General features: G+C 35.7%; 1 protein-coding gene across 3 annotated transcripts in view; it reads right to left on the bottom strand.

Moving 5' to 3' along the window:
- The window catches only part of DMD (dystrophin), a 1,854,428-nt gene that overhangs the window by 525,129 nt on the left and 1,304,206 nt on the right, over positions 1-25,093 (bottom strand). For all 3 annotated transcript variants that reach the window (XM_031673322.2, XM_072956638.1, XM_072956633.1), the window contains one exon: positions 13,900-14,017. In XM_031673322.2, coding sequence (XP_031529182.2) covers positions 13,900-14,017 — 118 coding nt within the window. The remainder of the gene's footprint in view (positions 1-13,899; positions 14,018-25,093) is intronic.

Here is a 25,093-nt window from a genome sequence, read left to right on the forward strand (position 1 = left end):
CACATCACTTAATGATGGTTTTCTAGGTACTATTCTTAATGTAGGTACTTTACCGGATGGTGTCTTAAGTTGCCTACTACTTATATGACAGAGAAACTTGGTATAGTCATTATTGCACAAATTAAAGGATTTATTTTATTTCTGATTAAATTACACTAAACCATATATGAACATAATTTAATGCTTTTCTGTTATTAGCATAGTATACTGTGATACTGAAGAATCTAAATTTTAAATGAAATAATAACTGTCCAATTATTTTGGCATACTAAAATAGAATACAAATTTTATTAGTTTGAGTTTCAAACCAGCATTATGGCATTTTCTTAAGATCTTTTTATTTGAATTCTTTGGGGATGCCAATTCTGTCTTAAAAAAACAACTTGGTATTCTAGTTGAAGGGGAGCAGATTATACCACCCCCAATATGCCTCTTTGGCATAAGGATTACTTTAGTCTGATGAGTTTTAAGAAACAGCAGACAGGGGAAAAGCTCTGAAACCTGAGCAGTAGTTACCCTTTTGTAAGAGATATTTGCATTTTAAAGGAAATTGCCATTTGTGAGGGCGTCTGCCTCTCTGTACCAGGAAGAGAAGGCTGACTCTAAATCTCTAGAAACTCGTATCAAAGGAGAAGACTTGGACTTAGGTCTGTGTAACAACTTCACTCTTGTTTACTGTGCTTTTTCTGGTCACCTCCTATAACTGGCCTCCCTCCCACCACTTGCTTTATCTTTAGCTGAAGATGGTATTTGAGGTGGTGGCTCGGGCCCTTTCAGGGAGTTACGCAGTTTTCCTGGTCTCTCCCATGTAGACAGGAGGGATTCAAGTTATTAAACTTCTGTTTTTCTCCTGTTTATCTGTCTTTTATTATGGCAGATGTCTCAGCCAAGAACCTAGAAGGGCAGAAGGAAAACTATTTTTCCTTCCCTATACAGTCAACCATTTTTATCTGAACCAGACATTTGTATATATACCAGTGTCTTTAGAGGATGGAATTCTGAATTAGGAATCTGGCTCCTGTATTCATGATAAATACCTATTACATAATCTCTAGCTCAAAACATATATTTAAAGTTAACCTGTTTTGAATGGCCATGCAACTTGCTGGTGTATATATTTAGATCCAGGACACCAAAATAATGAAATGATACCATTTAATCAAAACATAAACAAAATATTATTAGTACTGTTAAAATAAAGCAACTCCCAAGTGTCTAGCCCAGATTTTGGTACTAACTGATGCAAACTATCATGGTCAGTCTGGTTGTTTTAAGTCTTAAAATATGTACAACTCATTACCTACCTAATGAAGTGTAAAGCCAGAGAATGTAATGTTTTTAATGGCCATAGCACATCTTGCTGGCTGCCCAGAGTCGATATTTATTCTACTTCCCCTAGAGACAACAGGCTACTTAATCATACACTGTTGGCTTTATATAACACAAATTCACATTCTTAAGCTATAACATGACTTCCTGATTTGAGTTCTCTGAATCCTTTCAACAGACATCATGACAAAAGGAGAAAGAAATTTTCGTTAAAAAAAAAAGATAAAGAAAATCTGAATACAAATTTCTACTTTCAAGATTAGAGGGAGGTTTGAGGTTCTAAAGATTAAGAATTCTCTATTTACATGTCATTTCCACTTTGCTCAAATCAGCAGGGCCAACATGAGTTAAATGAAGAACATTTCAAATGGCCTAGCACATCTTCGGCAAGGATGAGAGGTATGTGAACTGGAAACAGACCAAGGCGCTTTTAAAATCTTTTCTGTTTATAAGAGATTGTACTAAAAATACTCTCAATCTCTTAAGATTGAAAAAAAAAATCACTCACCATTCCAAAGTCTGGGTGTATTTGCTTGTGGGTTTTGTTTTTTGTTTGCTTTTTAAGCAGGGAATTTTATTAATCTCCTCAGGCTAATTCTTTCTAATGGTGAGTCCTGGTCAGAGATGATGATGGCAGCTTGTAGCTTTGCACTGTGTGCCAGCTACCCTGTGAGACAGTTCATTCAATCGGTCCGTATTTATGGCATGCTTGTTATTTTCAGAATAAAATGCTAGAATTACACGAATTCAAATATAAAGGAGTCACACTTTGAAGCTCACAGTTCGGTCAGGGAGATAAAACATACTAGGGAGAGACTGTCCTCAGAGAGACACAACAATGCTTGGAATTCCTAACCGATGGCATTTAGTAACTTACAAATACGGCAACAGGAGAAATAGACTCGCTCCCGCCACCCGACCATCTCTGTCTAAACTGTCAGTGAAATAGGAGAACAGAGTCTCCAGGTGGAAAAGTTTTTTTCCTAATATATGTTGGCTACCTAGATTTCTAAGATGGTTTAAAGGTGACTTTAAGAATGAATCCTTCTAAGGATCTTTAGCTCTCATGATTCAGTAAACGCCTGATATATTTTAACTTAATTGAAGTAAACTATCACAAGTTAATACATAATCTATATAAATATATGTCAGTAGTACACATAAGATTTACATATAAATATATACATACATGAATATATAATATAGTTATATATATAAACCTGTGCATATATGTATACATTTATTTATTTTACACATATATTTATTTGTAAACTTTCAATAACTGAATCTCAAATGTTGTCTCCCTTCAGCATAGGTTCAGGGAAAGAACATCCATCTAATACTCCTTGTAGAATCAGAAGACTTAAGTTGAATTCCTGCCATACCATTAGCTATGTGACCTTGAGCAAACTATTAATAACTATGATCACTGGTTTCTGCATTCATCTAATGAAGACAATACAGTTGGTCATCCATATCCGTGGATGCAAAACCCTCGGATACAGGGCTGACTGTGTTTATTGTGCTTCACCATCTTATATAAGGGACTTGAGCATCTGCAGATTTGGGTAGCCAAAGGGCCTCCTGGAACCAATCCCCTGTGGATACTGAGGAATAACTGTATCAACTTTAGGTGATGTTGTGGAAATTAAATCAACTCCTAGATGTATTAGAGAGTTCTTTGTTCAATACATGTAAAACATAACATAGATCTCTAATGTTATTTTTATTTGTAAGAGGAGATATTTTAGAATTTGAGTAGAATTTGACTTTGCCAAATAAACAAGTAAAAATTTTAATAGCTCTAAACTGTCTGAAATGTTTCACATGTTCTGGAGTTCTCTGGGATGTGTTTTCAGTTACCAAAACGCCTAGCTACTGAGAGGGAAACCTGGGCATTTTGGGTACCTGCCAGATGCTAAGAAAAAAATTAATCCCATCTGACTTATTACTATGTGCCACAAAGTATGTCTGGCATGGTGCCCAACACTGAAGGATACATAACCTGATGTTCTAAAACTCTGAGCAATTTACAAGTACTAGTAATAGCTAAGAGCATTCTCCCATTTTATAGTCCAACAGGATTGTGCCTTCCCCTTTTAGTGGTCCCTACAATGGATAAAACTAAAGCAAATCCTTAGGGAGGAGCTGGTAAAGTGCAATTGTTTCAAAAGGCCAACACGAGCCTATTTATTCCTATGTTGTTCATATTACCTTATCTTTCTGCACAATTACACTTGATGTTCACATTTTCAGGTTGACTGGATTTTATCAATTCATGGCATAATTTTCTATTTAATTATAGAGAAAGGTGCTTTCCACTCATTCTTATTCTGTGCATTTGAGACCCAATTTTATCTTTTCAAACTTTCTGTTGTTTAGCACACATTTTTCTGATAAGTGAAATTAGGCTGGCATATGACTCTCTGCCTTTCCTTCCCTCCACCAATTTTTTTTTTTTCCTGAAAGCCAACTGTTGCTCAAGGCAGCGGTTCTGTGGCTCCTGTATTAAAGAGAAAGATCTGATTCCAATGACCAAGCTGACTGTTTCTATCACTGCTCTATAGACTTTGTAGGGGACCCTCAACAGAGTCTCTCCTGTGACCCAGAGATAGACTACTAACAGATGGTAACAAAGTAGACTAGGCAGTAGCTGGAAATTCTAAAAATAGAATGTTATGCATAAATATTTTTGCTTTATCTTATTATTGAATATTATTTTTCTCCGAGGCCCTAGACTGGAATTTAAGATAATCAACACTCTCAGTGAATGAAGATTTCTTAAGCAAGTACTAAATATTCTGCATAGAAACAGAAGAACGATTCCCAATCTTCATGTACCCATTTTCTAGATGTAGAAAAACTCTTGCCCTTATACTGGGGCTCTGTCATTGCTGACACCTAGAAGACCTAGTAGAACTCTCAATGATGAAGGTAGCTGATTGTTACGGACTGAATGTTTGTGTTCCCCTAAATTCATACGTTGAAGCCCTAATCTCCCATGTGATGATATTTAGGGATGAGGCCTTTGGGAAGTAATTAAGTTTAGGTGAGGTCATGAGGATGGATCCCCATGATGGGATTAAGTCTCCTTATAAGAAGAAGGAGAGAACAGAGCCTTTTGCTCTCTGAGAATCGGCCTTCTGTAAGCTAGGAAGGGGCTCGCACCAGGAACTGAATCTTCTGGCACCTTGATCTTGGACTTCCCAACCTCCAGAACTGTGAGAAACAAATGTCTATTATTTAATCCACCCAGTCTGTAGTATTTTATCACAGCAGCCCAAGATGACTAAGACCCTGATATTTGTATAGTGATTTGCCAATAGAAAAGGGCTTTTCCTGATGTCATTCTATTTAATCCTAATAGGAATCTGGTATAGAAGGCATCAGAGCCCAATTTTACAGACAAAAAAAAAAAAAAAAAAGAGAGAGAGAGAGAGAGTCAGAGAGAGTAAATAATTTGCCAAGGGTCCTACTGTCATTAAAGCGCAGAGCCAGGACTTAAACCACATCTTCTCATCTTACATTCATTTCTTTCAGCACCACATTACTCTTAGAATGAAACTGAGAAAAGACATTCCTATGTTTTTGTTTTACAAACATAAAAGTAATAATCATCACTGTTATCATTATCCCATAACCAACTACTAGCTGCCTAGGTCCTTCTGGTAGGCCTCCAAACCTCAAAAAGCTTTCTTTCCAAAACCCATATTCTCCATGTAGAGCCAGGCTGAGTGGACCTGAGAGAATTATTAACAACTCCAGCAGCTATAAAAAAAAATCTTGGTGGGTTCTTTTTCCTTTCAGTGTGCACATGCAGGACAAAGGGCACACACCAGTCTGCCCTTTTCAGGGGAAATGGTCTGCCATTTTCAGGAGCAGAGCAACACTGACTTTTGCTGGGGTATTTGACAGATAGTCAAAGCAACACGGGATCATCTTTCAGAAAACTTTCATTTTACGGCATGAAAAATCCTGTGGTAGTCAGCTCCAAAGTGGTCCCCAATGATCCTAGCCTCCTGGTATCTATGACTTTTGGAGTCTCTTCTTCCTCCATCTCTCTGTATCAGGGCTGACCCACGTGACAAATAATTTACCAAAGAAGTAATAGTATGAATGCTGAGGCTGAGTGAAAAAAGGCATTATAGTCTCTGCCTTTTACTCATGGTTGACTAATTCTGGGGGAAGCCAGCCACAAAGTCACAGGGACACTGAAGCAGTCCCACAGAGAAGCGCAGTAGAGAGGAACCAACCTGACAGCACCACCTCACAAACGATATGAGTGAGCCACCTTAGGAATGCATCTTCCAGCCCTAGGCGAGCTTTCACATGACCGTAGTCCCAGCTGACTACTATCTGTGACCTCATGAGAAATCCCAAGACAGAACCATTCAACCAAGTCACTCGTGACTTCCTGATCTAGAGAACCTCTGAGAGAGAATAAATGATTGCTGCTGTTTTAAGGTATTAAGTTTTGGGGTGATGTATTTGCACCAATGTGACCACAGACTCCTTTTACTGACTGAAGTAGAATGAGCCCAGCTCTGTCCTTTGCATGTAGAAAGGCCACAATCCATTAATTCTGCTTACTTTATAAATACTTCCTTTAAGGTAGATACAACAGAATAAAAACTAGTGGCAAATATTTTGTTAGGTTGCTTTAAATCATTAATGGGGACGTTTGGTAAAGAAAGAAATGGTAGGGCCCAAGTAATCCCTGCACTATTTCAACACTTGAGGAGAGCTGAGAGAATCTTTTAGGAGCAGTCCATGGTACATATCTAACCTTTAGCTTAGCTTCATCTAAACTGCATGGTATCACCAGGGAGTAATATTCCTCCTTATGCTCAGAGGTACCAAAATATAACAGAAATTTGGGACTTTAGTTGCAATGCCTCATTAGGCCTTAAGATAAAAATGCTAGCCTCTGACAATGTGGAATTTCCCCTGTGAACACATCTCTTTCTGTTTTGTATTTGTCTTACCAGCTTACTTTGTCTGAGTGAGAGATTTTTTTATATTTATTCATCACCATTTTTATTCTATCATACCAAAAAAGAAAAAAATCGTTTCCATTAATTTGTTTATTTAATAGTTATGTTCATTATGTCTAGTTTTTGAAGTGTGTGAATAAAACATTTGCTAATTCAAATCTTTCCCTGTAGAAAGAAACATGATGAAAAATTAAGCAGTTAGTAAAAAAATGCTATTTATGTTCATAATTGTAGCTACATCACTTAAATTAAAATATATTTATTTTTTCTGATTACACACTCATAAGAAAGATTAATAATTAAATATAGTCACAGTGGCTAATTTGTATTTTAAATCCTATTCAAATATATTTTGATATTAATCCTCTTATAAAATTAAAAAATGAGATATACTAAAACAGTTATTTCATGACAGATGCTTAGTTTAACACAACATAAGTAAAATTCTATGAAAAATATATACTTTTTATAGGTAAAATTTTTAAATGTATAGTTACAATTATTCTAATAGAGCTGTGAAATTCATTAAGATGTTAAAGGTCATGTCTGTTATTTAATGTATATTTCCAGGTACCCTACTAACTGGATACTAATGAAACTTAAAGGAATCATGACATATACATATGAAGAAACACATGGGACTGTGAACTTCACTGTAATGGTTAATTTTATGTGTCAGCTTGGCTAGAGACTGATGCTCAGTTCTTTGTTTAAGTATCAGCCTAGAGGTTTCTGTAAAGGTATTTTTTAGATGTGATTAACATTTAAATCTGTAGACTTTGAGTAAACCAGATTAGCCTCCATAATGTGGGAGGGCCTCATCTAATTAGCTGGAAGTCCTTAAGAGAAAACACTGAGGTACCCAGAGAAGGAAATAATTCTGCCTCCAGAGGCCTTCAGACTCAAGAATGTATTATCATTTCTTCTCTAAGTATCCATCCTGGTTGACTGCCCTGAAGATTTCAGACTTCCCAGTTCCCACATTGGCGTGAGCTAATTTCTTAAAATCTCTCTTTCTTTTTCTGTGTGTGTGTGTGTGTGTGTGTATTTAAATAAATATAAATATATATATTAAAAAATATGTTTGCATCTTTCTCTGGAGCATGCTGACGAAAAAAACTCGCTACTCCTAGTAAATAACAATGGAAGAAAAGATTAATACTAATAATACATGTACACGTAGTATGTAGTAAAACTCTTGTTTTTGAAGTAGGATTGAGAAAGTGATATTTTGTTTAACCCTTGGTATAACACCAAGGTCCACTACACCAAAACTTACGCTATTAGACAGCAGAAGATACAGAAAACAAAATACAGTGCAAAACCTATAAACTCAGTCTTCTGTGTGTGTTTGTCTAAATGCACCTATATTGCAAGTTACCACTGCGAGGGGTGGTGCTAACTCTTGCTAGATTTAAGAAACGTAAGCCAAGTTCCAGGTTATTCCTTAGGTCCGCTTTTCTTCTCACCTGGTACCCTGTCTCTGTGCAAGCTTATCCACTCCAGGTAACTTCCAGATCTTTGTAGAAGTAACTTCACTCCTGACCTCTCTACTTGTATTTTCAGCCATTACTTATTCTGGCCATCAGCTGTCTCTTAAGCACATTGCATTATCACCCATAATCAACTCCTTTTCCTGAGTTTGTCTCTGGTTATATTACCATCTTCCAAAGTACTGAATCTCAGAATCTTATGAGGTAAGCACTCTCTTAGGTCTTCAATTCTACACATCCAATCAATGTCCAAATCCTATACGCTAGCTCCACTGCATATCTTAATTCAATTTTTTTTTTCACTCCACTGTCACTGCTCTAGGTTGGCCTCTCTTGACTCCTAACTGGTCTCACTGACTCCATTTATTCCCTTATCCTCCAAAACTTACGCATGCACACGTACACACACTCCTACAAATTCATCCGTCACACCATTGCTAACCTAAGTCTAATTATGTATTCTCCTGTCATCCTTTTCTGAAATACTCTTCGCTCTCCAGCCTCTACCTGGTTTTCAAAATCCTAATCAAATTTAGGATTTTTAGACCAAAATTTAACTTCCTGGAAGCATTCTAGGACCCCTCATTCAGACCCAATCTCCCCTCTGTTGTGCTGTCTCTCAACATTTTGTAATACTTCTCTACTGAAATACTTACTTACCCTAGACAGCCTTGCCTGGATATATTTGTCCAAATACCACATTCAATTGTGAGCTCTTTTAAGACAAAGGCTGAATCATTTGTCCCTGTATCTTCTCCATCACCTCTGATATTAACTAGCAAAGAATAAGCATTCAAATATTTACTGAACTCTGGTTGCCAGTGGCATCCTGGTGGATATAAATTTTGAGAGCTGCCTGTAGTTATAACAGGTTGACAGCAGGTGCTAGATGTCAAAAGAAGGAAATTTATATGGTTGACTCCACTTCTAAAATAAGCAACTCTCTAATAGACAATACCTGAGAGGAAGATATTGGCTGGCATTTCATTAGCAATAGAGATTTCTTAAAAATGTGAAGAACAACAAAGTCTTTTTCTTTCACTAAGAAGGATTTCATACACTGGTTGCAGCAATGAATGATGGGTTGACAAAGCGGCTATAAAACTGTCAGTTAATTCAAAAATCTTGTGAGAGTATTTTTATTCTCATACAGCAGAGCATTCTCCTTTCTACAGCCCTGCATACCAGTTCTTTAAGCAATACAATATGAATTTATATTCTTAAAATTTATATGATGTCACCAAATTTGTCAAAGAATTCTGGACTGGTTTGAGAAAGTCTCAGCCGAAAAAATAATTTTAAAAGGAACAACTTTCTCTTAAGACTTGGCATTTTGTTTTAGAAGTTTCTCACCTGGTTTAGCTAATATAAGGCCATATATTATTCCCCTTTCCTATTCTCCCAGCTCCAGCTCCTCTGTATCAAATCCATCTCACCATGATAGTTATCTACCATTTAATGAGCCTCTAGTATGTGCCAGGTCTCCACTTTAGGAACGTCATGTAATTTTATCTTTATAATCACCCTACCAGCTTCAGTATTATTATTAACCCCATATGACAGATAAGGGAACCATGGCTTAGAGAAGTGAATCCACTTGGTCAAGGTTGAGCAGCTAGTAGCCTATTGAAATCCACTATGCTGTACATTTACAACACATGCAGGAGACAATCCTATAATTAGACATGCAAATGCATAGAAGACAACAGTATAAACGGGAACAACCAAATATTATATCCAGATTATAGTAAATTGAACTTACTCTTAATATTTTAAGTTCTCAAATAAATATATCTTTCTACTTTTTGACTAACAAGCCCTTACCATTTCATGTGCCTCAGGCTTTAGAATTATACAGACATCAGTTTAAATCCCAGTCCCTCACTTCACATCTTACTAGGACCTGAGGTATGTTACTTAAGCTCTCTGAGCTTCAGTTTCTGTCTCTATAATAATATCTACCTCCTAAGGTTAGAGTAAATATTGAAAATGAAATAGCTTATATCAATTGCCTTGCTTTTTGTAGTATTACTCACATAAAGACTTTTCCAAATATTTATTTAATTCTATTTATATATCCAATTCTATCTTTTTCCTTTTGATCTTTTGAAAAGCTCTCAATTTTTTTCTTTTTTTTTTCTTTTTATTAGTGGAAGAACCAGAGTTACCAAAGAGCTTACTGAATGCTTTAAATGCTTTTGCACTAAGCATTCAAACAACTCAATTTGATTATAATTAAAGTAACAAGAGATAACATTCACTGAGCTCTTATTATGGCTCAGATCTACGTGCTCTTCATGAATCATCTCATTTAATTCTCCCAACCTGTATCTTGAGGTATATACAAGTAATCTTACTTTATAAAGGAGGAAACTGAGATCAGATAGTTTACTGAGATTAGTTCGTTGTTCAGAGTCACAAAGGTAGTAAGCCAGCCCAGGCAGTTTGTCCTTCAAACATGGAAGCGCCATTGACACAGATCTTTAAAATGGTAATGATGGGAGTTACTGAGGAAAAAGCTACAGAAGCAAGGCTCTCAAATACAAATGTCAGGTGAGCCATGTTCAACAGTATTAGTTGTGGAATAAACAGAGCAATAAGAGAGAGCAGTTCTCTCTTTCCATATCCTCCTTGCTGCTATGAGAGGTATCACCGTACTAAGCTTTGCAATACTAATGGACATGAACATGAGTTTTGCATAATTCAGAAACCTCCAAGTAAGCAATTTGAGATTCTTCTTATCGGTTTCCAGTCTCTTTTGCGGAAAAAAAATGACCAGGATTGGTAGACACATTCAGCAACCAAAGCACTGAAGGAAAATGAGCAGTTTGACCACCAGAAACAACAAGGAGAATTTTTCACTTGAAAGCTCTTAGGATGAAATTTATTCTCCCACCTAGATTATTACATGATTTCCATAAATATAATCACCTTAAAACAACAGATACCACGGAGATAGTTTTATACAGTGAAACATGGTTGGTATTTTGCAGACCCAATTACTTGCGATTTTACCATGGATATTACTTGCAGAGAAGAATTGCTTTTTACTGGACTTTTCTCTTGACAAATTTAATAACTATGTATAGATTTCCCCAAATGTTCAAAGTTATGAACTGGGATTTACCAAGGAGGGAAATACTAAGTTTCAGTATAGTATTATATACTTATTGAATATTTTTTCTTTATTTAGCTGATTCCTTTTTAAGTATTTCTGGAAGTTTCAGGGCAATGAAAAAGTAATACTGAAATGTTCAAATAATAAAAAACAATTTTATGAGCAAGTATTTTATTTCTACGCATTCCCTGAAAACCAAATCTATACTAAGAAAAATTCTATTTTGAATACGAGTGAAACTTTATGAGTATTGAATTTTCATCCCATTTTATAGATTTCAAATGAAGAGATAGACTGAAGTATAGCAGAGCTGCAAATGACATTGTTTAGATAAACGTATCTTGTCAGAATTATCCTGGTAGCAGCATTAGATGCTCCAGGCATATTTAGAACTAAGATTCTGACTTAGGCTCTTAATGAACAACATGATATGTGTCAACAGACACTTGCTTTTAAGAAAACGCTTTTTTGGACCATTTGCATTGGACTCTTTCCACTATGCTCAAACATTCTTAAAGGTATTCATTCCTAAAAGACAAAAGCTCAGAAAAACAGAACTTTTCAAATCACTGGATATTAGCAGAGAGAGACAAATCTGCCCCCTGGTCACTCAATTTTAATCTAAAAAAAAGTCAATACAGTATCAACAAAAGATTGCAAGGGATAATGGAAAATGTTTAGACAAAGTTGCATGGATACCATAAAATAAATTAGTGTTATTTTCCTCTTAGGGGAAAAAAGAAGTTATTTTTCATTAGTAAAATAACGAATGACTTTCTATGCAGTATACTCAGATTTACATAAACATCCTTGCCAAATTTCCATATTTCTCACTCAAGAAACAGATCACTTAACTGTGTAGTGGGAACTCAGTCTGGTACTGAGTAAATCCCTTGCTTAGATTACTCTTTTGGGCCTGTGTGTTTCTATCTTGTGGGGAAGCCTCATGGTTCCAGTTTGAGGGAGGAATACTCTACTATATCAATTGGACAGCTATCTATGTTGGTCATTACAAGGCAAATTTGCTCTTGTCTTGCTGGTTAGAGAAATGACATCCTCTAAGTTACACAGAACTATAGAACTTAAGAGCATTCTTCCTGTCCGAATTACCTGTAGAAGAGAGTAACAAGTTTCCTACTAAATTAGTTCCTCTTCATCCTGGGCTCAAGGTTGGACAGTATTTTCCAGCTTCCCTTGCAGTTAAGTGTGGCCATGTGACAAGTTCTAGCCAACAAATTATCAACAGAATTAATGTGTACCACTTGCAAGACTGGCTCACAATCAATTCCAATGATCAATATTCATTTCTCTTCTGCCTATTAAATGCATAAGACTTTGAAGTTCCGGACACAAAAGTTGGAAAGAGCTTGGGTCCCTGAATGATTTCATTAGAGGGCGGCTTACTTTGGACTACACCAGAACAAAAAGTAAACTTCTACTGTGGTAAACCAGCAAGATTTGGTAGCTTACCTGGTGGCTAGTGTTACCTAACTAATATATTAGCATATATCCAACAACATTGAGCAACATTAAAGAGTTAAAAATTGAAAATCAGGAAGAGCCTATTTTGATTAATAATCACTACAAGAGAAAGAGGAAATGTCTTTAGGAAGTGAATCAAAACATCCATAATTGCAGACTGAGAAAGTATTTAGTCCTAGACCTTGTGATTAAGGTCATTAACAAAAATAACAAACCAAGATGGGAAGTGGTAGACATACTAAAAGGAACATAGACTTTCATGCCAGAAAGAGACATTTACAAATTCTAAGCTCTGTTCTTTGCTTGTTTTGTAAGCTTGAGCAATTTGAATAACCATTCTCAGAAACTGTTTCCTCATCTATAAAATGCAGATTATGAAATTTAGCAGAAATTTGTAAAGATTTTATATACACACACATACCACACACAATGCATACTGCCTGATACTTAGGAGGTACTCAAAAAATAATAGTTATGATCACTAAATACTTACCTAAGACTATTAACATTTTTCAAATATGGACCTTTTATTCTGGTTACTCTTTCCCCTCCCCCAACATACTGGTAGCCAGACATTCTGCCTCCACTTTCTTCGGGAAGTAAAGTAACAACAGAATATATATTATGAAGACATAGATTCTTGGTTTTTAAGTTTCAAAAGCTTAGTCCTGGTATAAGACAAAAGATTTGCAAAGGAAAAAGATTAAACAAAGGTTTTCCCTACTCCTACATTAGAAAAGATATTCAACGTTGACATGTGTCCCTGGAGGAAAGGGAGGAAACCCAGGGAGAGCTAAGGGAATCTGATAGCAGAGCTGACCTGGGCCTCATGTCTGAGGTGAGTCTCTGATGAAAACAGGATGTAGAGCAGTTTCCCCTACTCTTCCCTCTATCCCTCTTCCTGACCCCACGCACAGCCACTCTGAATCACTCTGCATGAGAAGAAAAGTGTACATGCGATGTCTAGGCAGATGGGCCTTAAACAGCCTCCCAAACTTCATGCCTGTAGAGCATGAGGAACAGAACTGTGATCTCTGATATTACACAATGAGGGTATCCAAGTAGCAGAGAGACATCTAGATCTGAAAGCACCACCGCAGACAGGGATGAAAAGTGGTTCAGGAAGCCACTGCCTCCTTGGACCAACAACCAAGGATGTGAGGGAGAGACTGGCATCTCCATGGATACTAGCCCAGAAAAATGACAACTGAGAAGCAACTGTTCTGCCCGACCCATGCTCACTACACCCATCACTCCGTGCTTTGCAACTATGTAAGCATGGATTGACGAAAATCGTATTTTTTTCTATTCCACAGAATTATTGAAAGACAACATTATGAACTGAAAATCTTAGTTGTAATAGTTATACAGCTATTCAGCACTATTTTTATAAAAGTGATAGAGGAATATGAACTTAAGTCATTATTGAAACTTTTCATACGTCTTTCCTTAACTTTCACATGCCCGTTAAAAAAAGACTTACTTCGATCAGTAATGATTGTTCTAGCCTCTTGATTGCTGGTCTTGTTTTTCAAATTCTGGGCAGCAGTAATGAGTTCTTCCAACTGGGGGCGCCTCTGTTCCAAATCTTGTAGTGCTGCCTGAAGGAACAAATGTAACTTAATATGACGTTCTCCAGCAATGTGCATTCCTTTTACGGATTACAAAGTAACGTGTAATTTTCAAATTTTTTTTTAGGAACAAAAAAGATGCTACTCGATATAAATCTCGAATGTGTAAATCTTTATAGAGAACAATTTAAAGAGGAAATGTGTTTCAGTTTTACATATCAAAAATATTTCAAGTGGAAATCTTGATTATAGATTTGTTTCACTATTTAAGAGCTTAGAGGGAGTCAATTCACAGTATCTGGGCTTACTTAAACCTATATATGAGTGTCAAGAATAAGAAATGTAATTGTGAATTACGACAATGTATTTAAAAGAAAAATAGCTATTTATACCTGTAATCTCATTCTTTGCAGTGTCAAAATTAAGGTGTAGTTTTTTGGGAGACGAAGGTAATTAGGTTTTTTTTTTTTTTTAATGGAGGTACTGGGGATTGAACCCAGAACCCCATGCACGTTAAGCACTCACTCTACCACTGAGCTATACCCTCCCCCACTTAAGGTGTATGTTTTAGAAACAGAAAAAGCAGAGAAGTGATTTAAGAGATATAACTTATTTAACTTCTTTTTACCTGAAACTCCTCACCAATAAAATGAGAAGATGATATAGATGAGCTAAACTCTAGTCTTTCCTCAAATTTGACTCTGGTAAAAATCACCTGATTCCTTTGCCTCATCCCAGAATGAATGAATTAGTAGGAAGGAGGAGACTGGAAATCTGCATTTTTAATGAATTCTCTACTTCAATCTTATAATCAGGCAAGTTTGGAAAGTATCAGACTAGAAGTTAGTATTTATATTTTGATTATAACTGACTTTAATACTGCTTTAGATAAAAGTACCAAATAGAATGAAGTCTGTCTATATATATATATATATATATATATATTATAATATATAAATAATATTAGATGATAGGTAGCAATGTTACTCTTAGGAAGTTCCTCCCTCCCTCAAGTGTCCATCTATTGCCTCTGGCATCCACTCTCTCTACACTAAAGGGCCAAAATCCCAGAGATGTTTACAAAGAAGTTTGGGAAAACTTCGGTATCTCTTCTGTTCTTGTACATTTTATTTTAATTTTGGAAGGTATAATGGAAGCTTGTTATTAATTTATAACTACTTATGTGACAGATGTTTTGCACGTTTTCCTATTTTTATTCTCCTAATAACCACACTAATAACTAAGCCATCAGTCTTTACGGTTTTAAATCCGATGTTCTTTCTACCACCACATGAGGCCAAAGAAAGTGAGAGGTGAAATGTGGCAGTGTTTATGAAACTTAGTTATATACTATGCCTTTTAACTGCTGCTGGTTTTCTAATAACTTTTGTTTTTGGAAAGGCCAAATTTTCATCATTCTGTAGTGCTTCTTTGGTGAAGAGGTAGGGGGGTAGGTCTTATAAGCTCAGTTGCTTTTAGTAGTATAAAAATAATGGGAAGAACTTATCCAAACACTTATTATACATATTAATTTTGTGTATTTTCCCCTCTCTGTATTGAAAAACCGGAGGGGCTAACTTTTAACAAATTTTCCACATTTGTAAGCTGTGATTGCTCAGAAGAAAAATCCAATTTTCAGGTTTCTAACTTTTATGGTTTCTTTACACAAAACGGTGTTTGAAATATGGAACAAATTGCCAAAGACAGCTATTGAAGTAAGTAGCGTAAGTCAGTTGGAGAGTACTGAAGAAACTTTAAAGTAGGAACCATATAGTAGCAGACAAATTTTATGAAATAAGATGTTTTCCAGGGTTAGAATATTAAACTCTGGTCATCTGTGACATGGTAAGCTGAAAGATACTTTGGAATCCCTGACTCTTAAATGTTTAATACATGCAATAGACACCTTTAAAAACAGACTTACCCAGGAACCTCAGATAAAGTCATATCTTCCCATCAAATTTAACGAAGCACTCTAACTACACATAGCTAGCAAAGTATGCAAATTCATTCATTTACTCATTCATTCTTTCATTTTCTAAATATTAAGTGCTAGCCACTGTTTCAGGTGTCATGGATATAGCAGTAAATGAATGCATTAGGTATGTTTTATGCAATTTAAATAAAAAGTTGTGGGTTTTGATACTTGGAAATTTTTATATAGCAAAGATTATCTTTATCGTTGTTTTTCTTCGATTTAACATTAATCCACCCTCAAACAACCAGGCCATTCTTTGCTTCTCACTTCTGGATACATTACTCAATGATGGTTATACTTTTTTCCTTCTTTTAGGTTTATAAAGTTCATTTAAGACGTATGTTGTAGAAGTAACTTGATCAACTTTAATCTGAACCTGACCAGGCTCTAAATTAAACCTGACCACAATGAACAGCTTTTACTGCTGAAATTAGCAAGCATGTCAATTTAAACTTAAAACAAGCCATTTTCCTCTCTAATGAACAAAATAGGTCTCAGGGTATTGTGGAACCTGTTCTCTAGTTGGGTGATTCTCTAATTCTGCTGACAGACACATGCTTTGTAAGCACCTGAGAAGATTATTAATGACATCCTTTGAAGCAGCCTCCTTTAAAAGCTAAGGAGAGTTAAAACTACAGTAAAAGTATGCATTTCTAAGATATTTCAAAACAAAACGGTAACTTTATCCCACTTTTTGCTCAACACACACAAACATCCATTTCAAAAAAGAAATTGCACGATAATAATTATGTATATGTGTATGGAATTTATCAGACACTAGTATACTAATTAAATGGTGGTTTCTCAGTAAAGCAGCATGGGAATTTTTTCCTTTGATCTTCTTTTCAGAAATAAAGGGAAGGATCTGAATATGGCATTTATTATTTTTTGTTAAGATATTACATAAACAGTAACCAAAAGACGTTCTTGCTGAAAAACAGAACACATGCATGCAACAAGAGGAACATTTTTTCATTTGGTTTTCTTTTGTGTGGATTCTATTTATTTACTATTATAATTTCTTTGACTTGACAACTTAATTTTATAATTCTGTAACTTCTCAAATACAATGACCTTCATCTCTATTCCACTGAGATACCCACAGATGAGAGGACAACTTAGATCTACTCATTACTCAAACTACCCACTACTAAAATATCCATCTACGAAATTCTATTCTCTGCCCCAATCTGGTGCTCATACCAGATGCTACTCTCTCAAAAACACTGTTTCTACTCTAATCTTCATCCTCATATGACCTCCAGTCATCTACTACTGGTCAATTTCTTTCTTCTAAAGTTTAGTGGTCTATATTTGTCATGCTAAACAAGTAGAATGCTAATTATGCTTATTTATTTTTCTGGTATGAGCCCAGATACTTACATCTTAAGTGAACACCGCTAAAACCTTTACATGCTTAACAGTACCTAAGCATGATAACAGAGCATGTCTATCATGGATCTATCATTCTGGAAGAAACAAACACAAGGGAAGGAAGAAATCAATGCTATTTCTAAGGAGTCATAAGCCAGCTACCGGGCTTTACTAAAAACAGCTTACCCCTTGGAGATGAGAATTCATCATGGACTCCACTAGCTGAGCAAAGATGGAGAAAAAATAATCTTCAAATACAAAGTGAATCAGAAGTAGTTAATCCTACTAAGTCTCCCCAGGGTTGAGGGAAATGGTTATAAATAGCAATCTTATGAAAAAGGTGGTTAAACAATGAAGCCATACAAACCATAAGTAGGTCATTTTAGGCTCTTAGAAAGAACTACACTTTGTAGTGGTATTTATTAAAATGAAATTCTACCTAAATGATACTCAAATAGAAAACTATATATTTACTTGAATATTTAGTATTTATATGTCTAAGACCTTTATCAGAAACTTGTTACATTTTTAGTATTTTTCCATAAAAATCAACACTCTTCACACTGAGAACAAAAGGTGGTTTTCAGATGTTGCCATTTTTAGGAAATAAGCATGAATTAAACTTACATGGAGACCTTGTACTCTTTTATCTACAACTTAAAAAAAATTAACATTGAAGATTGACAAGGTGAAAGGGTCTATATAACCACTTTATGTATGGAAGAAAACAAGCATTTAAGTCAGGGAGCTCCTAAGTTGTAGCCTTTCTAGTAACTGAAAGAGATTTACCTGTGAGGATGCTAATCATCTGTCTAGCTTCCAACTGCCTCACTGAGCACCTTAATTCTGGCTTCTATTCTTACATTCGACTGTCTGTCCAAATTGGCCAAATCCAAAGTCATCTTTATTGTCCTCCACTTCCTCACTTCTCATTTACATTTTAAAGTGGCTTGGATTTTTTTTCCTGTTGGGCGCAATATCCCTACTTCTTCCAGTATTCTATCAGCATCTCTGTTGGTAACATCTTCATAAGCAACTTCTAACTGTGGATATCCTTTTCTCCTTCCTTCATTCAAGGAATATTTTTTTTAAAAGCATTTTACTCTTATATGATCTAAAACTTACAAAAAATTTATAAGAATGGTCAAAGAACTCACATATACCCTTTATCCAGATTCAGTAATTGTTGACGTGATGCCACATTTTATTTATCACTTATCATCATTCTATCATTTTTTATATATATATATAAAATATCTGTATATGTAATATATATATCTTGTTTTCTGAACCATTTGAGAATAATCTGCAGATAGCATGCCCTTTATTCTTAGATACTTCTATGTTTCTTAAAAACAAAGGCATTCTTTTACATAACCTCAGTTCAATTTCTAATTCAGGAAACTTAACATGGCTTTAGTACTATAATCTAATCTATATCCTTTACTCATAGTATGCAAACTATCCCTTTAATTGCCTTTCATTTACTGAATGCATTGCATTTGTCATATCTCTTTAGTCTCCTTTAATCTGAAATAGTTCTTTGCCTTTCTTTGAATTTATCATTGATTGTTTAGAAGAATACAGGCCAGATATTTTGTAGATTGTAACCCAATTTAAGTTTCAGCAAACATTTTAAAGTATTTATGTTATGTTAGTCATTGAGCTCGGCACAGGGGATACAGCAGGGAAAAGGAAAAATTACTATTCTCATGGGGAAAATGAACTAGTAGTGAGGACAGGCAGTAAGTAAGCAATCATAATAAACTGAGGTGAATATTACGGTAGCAGAAGCACAGTGAGTTATGAAAGCATGCAGCAGAGATATCTAACCAAATTCAGGGGTCAGGGAGTGGCTTCTGAAGGAAGTGGAGCTCACCTGGTCTTCAAGTTTTCTTTATCTAAATCATACAATTTTTCTGTGTCTTAGCTCCATTTGCTAAATTTTTTTCGGCTTTATTTGGGTAGATTTGACAAATAGAAATTGTATATAAAATACACAACTTGATGTGTTGCTATATGTATACATTGTGAAATGATCACCACAATCAAACTAGTTAACGTATCTATCAGCTCACAACGTTACCTTGTGTGTGTGTGTGATGAGAACACTTAAGATCTACTCTTTTAGCAAATTGCAAGTATACATTACTACTAACTATAGTTACCATGCTGTACATTAGATCTATAGAAATTATTCATCTTGTAACTGAAAGTCTGTAGCCTATGATTGACATATGTCCATTTCCCTTACCCTACAGCCCGTCACAACCATCATAATACTCTGTTTCTCTGAGTTCAGCTGTTCTTAGACTCTACATATAAGTAAGATCTTACAGTGTTTGGCTTTCTGTGTCTGGTTTATTTCACTTAGTATAATGTCCTCCAAGTTCATCTATGTTATAAAAAATGGCAGGATTTCCTTCTTAAGGGTTAATAATATTCCATTGTGTATATACATATAGCACAATTTCTTTATCCATTTATCCACTGACAGACATTTAGGTTGTTTCCTTATCTTGGCTATTGTGAATAATGCTGCAGTGAACATGGGAGTGCAGGTATCTCTTTGATATTCTGATTTCATTTCCTTTAGAAGTGAGGTTCCTTTAGAAGTGAGACTCCAGAAATGAGACTGCTGGATCATACAGTCTTTCTGTTTTTAATTTCCTGAGAAACCTCAATACTACTTTCTATAATGGCTGTACCAATCTACATTTCCGCCAACAGTGTTTGGGGGTTCCCTTTTCTCCCCACCCTCACCAACAGTTGTAATCTCTTATCTTTCTGATAATAGTCATTCTAACAGGTGTGAGGTGATTCTCATTGTGGTTTTGATTTGCATTTCCCTGATGATGAGTGATGCTGAGGACCTTCTCATGGACCTATTGGCCATTTGGATGTCTTCTTTGGAAAAATGTTTATTCAGGTCCTCTGTCCAATTTTAAATCTGATTGTTTGTTTTACCACTGAGTTGTACGAATTCCTTACATATTTTGGACCTTAACTCTTATCACATATGGTTTGCAAATATTTTCTCCCATTTCATTGGTTGCCTTTTCATTCTGTTCATTTTTTTTTCCTTTGCTGTGCATAACCTTTTTTAGTTTGATGTAATTCCAATTCTATTTTTGCTTTTGTGGCCTGTGATTTTGGTGTCATATTCAAAAAAATCATTGCCCAAAATAATGTCAAGACGCTTTATGCCTGTTTTCTTCTAGTAGTTTTACACTTTCAGGTCATTGCTGCTAATACCCACTGTGGTGGCCATAAGAATGTGCAAGCCTTTTAAAACAGACCTATCGGACTGAGGACTCCAGCTGCTGCATTTGGAAATCCATCACTACACAGGACAGAAGCCAAGCTTCCCACAGACTGCTCCCCACCAATGACAGAATGTGACAGAGATACTAAAGCAGAACTTTTCTTTGGAGATTTAGGGCTCCTCTGGCTGACTTGGGCTCAGTGTTTCCTCAACAGCTTTGCTGAACCTTTCTTAGACTGCACTCTGGGGTGTTTCTACCCATTTTTTTCTCCCTCTTTCTTTCATTTCAAGTTAGACTTACATTCTAATCTAATGGGTCTTCCACCTTCCCTGGATTCCTATTTATTTCCTTTCACATAGATATTTTCCCTAATAAAATAATTCCCTGTTTAATCTTACCTTGGGACATTTAATCTCAGGCCCCAACTAATACACCCACTTGTGCCCTTCTAGTCCATAAACCTCTCATCAACTGTTCAGATCCACATAATACAGTGATTCCATGATATTACCACCTGGATGTATAACTCAAAATGATTGTACATTATTAATTCAACTCTTCAGATTCAATTTAAGTGAATTAGTATTTTTAAGTTAGCTCTATTAAAAACCACTGCAATTTTTTTTAAAGGGCATGACCATTATTTTCAATGAGCCTAGAATTTAACTAAAGGGAAAGATGATTATTTCTATGGTGAAGGTGGGGCTCCGTTCTACACTTATAGCTCAAGAACACCAAGATATCAAAACAGGCCACCAGGAATCCTGAAAGACATGGCAAAATAAACTTTTGGGCAAATTTTCAGACTGTGGAAGATAGCAAAGCTAAGACAAAAAAAAAAAATCAGCTTCTCTGACTGAGAAATACCTTGGGTAGGCAGAGACCTCAAGCAGGGCCAGCTTCATGGGCGTGCAACTCATGCAGTTGCTCCTGGCTCTGCACACAGAAGGGGCCCTTAATTGGTTTGTGCTGCTGTTGTCATCTTGACATTCTTTTTTTTTTTTTAAACAAGGGTCCCTGCATTTTCATTGGGCCTCACAAATTATACAGTTAATCCTCACCTCAACCTTGAAGTTAGAAGAGAATGAAAGTTGTGTATCTTGTCTGAAGCACTAGTTACTTAGTGACAGCAAAGACCACATTTAAACGCAAATTAAGTTATGTCCATCAAATGCCTCTTCCTTAGTTCCTGAGAACTTATTCTAAATTTCTGTAAGGAGCAATCACAGAGCTAAAAAACACATGTTTGGAGAAAAGAATCTCTTTTGGTCAGGAAAAGTAGAAAAGGACAGTTGGCCGTTGTCTGAGATTAGATCCCACCAGTACCAGTGGTTACTAGAGAAGCAATCATTGTGACTGTAGGCAAACTAAAGCAGGAGGCCTACCAAGAAAATGGTCAATCATCTGAGCAAAGAATTCAGGATCAAAAGGGGAAACTGTGGTTCCAGCAACAGTAATGGCTGCTGGGATCTCAAATTCCATTTCCAGTTCAGGCTAAGTATTAGTTTTACCTGCAGCTAAGGCAGCCCTGGGAAATACATGGGAAACAACTAATAACTCTACAAACAATTACTAACTGGCAACTATATGCCAAGCACTCGTGTAATATACACAGAAAAATAAAACTCGGCTTCTTTTCTCAAGGAGCTCATAATCTAGCAAAAACTAAAGACTTAGAAGGAACTAATACAGTAGGAAATAATATTAACAACACGATATTTGTTTATTGAGCACTTACTATGTGCCAGAAGAATCTATCATAGATTAGTGGTTAAGGGAATGGGTTCTGGAGTCAGGCTGACTGGGTTTAAATCCTGGCTGCCATTTACTTGATTTATTATTTTCAGCAAATTATTTAACTACCCTCTTCTTCCTTTCTCCCACTGCAAAATGAGAATAATTAGAGTATCTACCTTTTAAATTCATTATGACAATTAATAGGGCTAATATTTATAAAATACTTGGAACATTTCCTGTTGCATAATAAGAACAATAAAGGTTCTAAATAAAATATTAATTAATTTAATCCTCATAATACTCTAACAGGTAGGTACTACTACTATTATCCCTATTATACAGATAAGAAAAATGAAAGAAAAAGAAGTTAAGCAATTAGTCCAGGATCACAGGTTAATAGGTGGCAGAACTTTGAATACAGGCAATTTGGCCCCACAGACCACACACCTATGAGCTATGCTATTATGATATAGTTACAAAGTACTTATGCTATAGCATAATATAGTATAGCTATCATACAGTATGATGTAATTATTATACAGGTGTGATAAAATGGAATAGGAGCATGCACACAAGGGGAAATTAACTGATTAACTGATTAAGCATTGAAATAGACTCCCTGCAATGAACAAATGACTCATTCAAACTTGGATGGGAAGTCTTTTCTCTTCAAGACCTGAAGGGCTAAATGGAGGGTGCATTTAACAGAATGTGAGAAGTAACTGCAGGGAGTGACTCCTCTTAACACAAGCTGTGGTTGTCAGTAAAGGAATCTATCTAGTCATCCCCTGACTCACTCTCCTCTGACCCTCTGTTCTGCCACTGCCTCCCATTAGAGGGATCCAACCAATGGGCAAGCAAGCCCATTGCTGATGCCCATATCATTCGGTCTCCCAGGGTAAGATAGGAAGTTAGAAAGCAGATCTGAGAAACTATCCAGCAAAAGTACCAAAGTGAATGGCAGAGATAGAAACAACCTCTAAAAGGAATCAGTGAGGGGAGTGACCACATATGGAATTCTCAGGAAAGACATCATAGAAAGGGTGGTGCTGCAGTTGAAGCTTGGAAGATTTGGCTAGGTCATTGGCAGGGGCCATTATTACGGAATGAAAAGCAGGATCAAAGGCATGGAAATGAAACAAAATCTCAACTGGGTTGGCTGGTATCTAGGATTCATCTGAAATTATGGGAGATAAGCTGAGATAGGCATAGTGGAAGCAGTTTATGGTTGGCTTTTTAAAAATCAGTTTTGAGGTGTCTGGATTGTATCATGAGGAAATGGGAAACAATGAAGACTAGAAAAACTGAAGCTATGGGAGCCAAGATTTTTGTAGTCCCATGCCTTTGGACACCTTATGCTTTCTGACTCACAATACCTTCCTCAGTTCTTGGTCCTCTTCTGGAAATACAATCAACAGATAACCATAAACAAAAGTATTGATTGACCAACAGACTGGATACAATAAGGGGAAACAATGATACAAGAAAGATAATCATAACTGGAAGGGTGTGGAAATTACTAGAACACACATCCTTGTTTCAAGTAGTGTTTATTATTATAAATATTACTGATCATTTGGCTACCTTTAAAAATGAAAAATGTGGTAAATATTTAAGAAATGTGTCTCAGCCTCCCAAATTCGAGGTCTTTCTTATAATGGTATAATACAAAGCTAATCTACTATTAGTATGTTATTTTAAAAATAAATTCTTTCCCTCTGTTGAATAAGAGATCATGATGATCATTTCCAAGTTACTCTGTCATAGAAAACTTAAAGGATTGATTTACGTATCATCTCATAAAACCCTTAACATACAAAAATGAAAACTCCTTTCAGTTCCACAAGCCAGTAAGTAAATAATGTGGTCTAAATCGGGGATCTTGAAACACAATTTCAAAGTCAAGAAGAAAGAAGAGTTTTAGGCTACAATTTGTTGATAATGATTTTCAAATACATTGCTCAGCTGACAGAAAGGGTGCTGATATTTTTAGCTATTCAACATTAGATCTATTAATTATTCTCCATTGTTCACATGTCTTGAAACCCTATTGTTCTGTAAATTTAGCATATTGACAAAGGATAATTGGGGCAGTTTTAAGACCAGTTTTTGTCATATGTATCCTATTTTCAGGCTTTTGATATTTTGATCCAATAAAATATGTGATATATGTTTTTAATTCCTATATATACTTTAGAAAAAAGGGAAAACTGAAATCATTTTGCTACATGCATAGTTTAAAATTATTCCTGCTCAAACTTTCCATTATTTCTTTTTCTATCTTGAACAACACCATTTTGGAATTATTCTAAATTCAACTGGTCAAGATAAATTTTCTTTTATTTAATCAGAGTACCCTACATAGCAAATTGAATTATAAGTGAACCAAATTAATAGAACGGAGGATAAATTACATAATATGAATAGTGAAATGTAACTGAGGGCATTATTTATAATATTTTGCCTTGTATAGAACATCCTGATTTTGCATCCAAAAAAATGTCCAAAGCCTGTATAAATCCCAGATAAAGGAGGCTAGAGTTGACAGGTAATTGAGCGCTGATCAATCAAATGGGCAGGAAATATTTATTGGCTGTATTCTACGCACAATACACCACAGTAGGGAATTTACCTTGTGGGTGAGAGGATGGCATAAAAGAGCATCTCCAATGAATTCAATGAACTTGCAATGCAGTTGGGGAGAAGACCTTGAGGCCCACCCACGTGTGCTCAAACATGCAGTTAGCCAAT

The sequence above is a fragment of the Vicugna pacos genome, chromosome X (genome assembly GCF_048564905.1).
Source record: "Vicugna pacos chromosome X, VicPac4, whole genome shotgun sequence".
NCBI classification, from domain to species: domain Eukaryota; kingdom Metazoa; phylum Chordata; class Mammalia; order Artiodactyla; family Camelidae; genus Vicugna; species Vicugna pacos.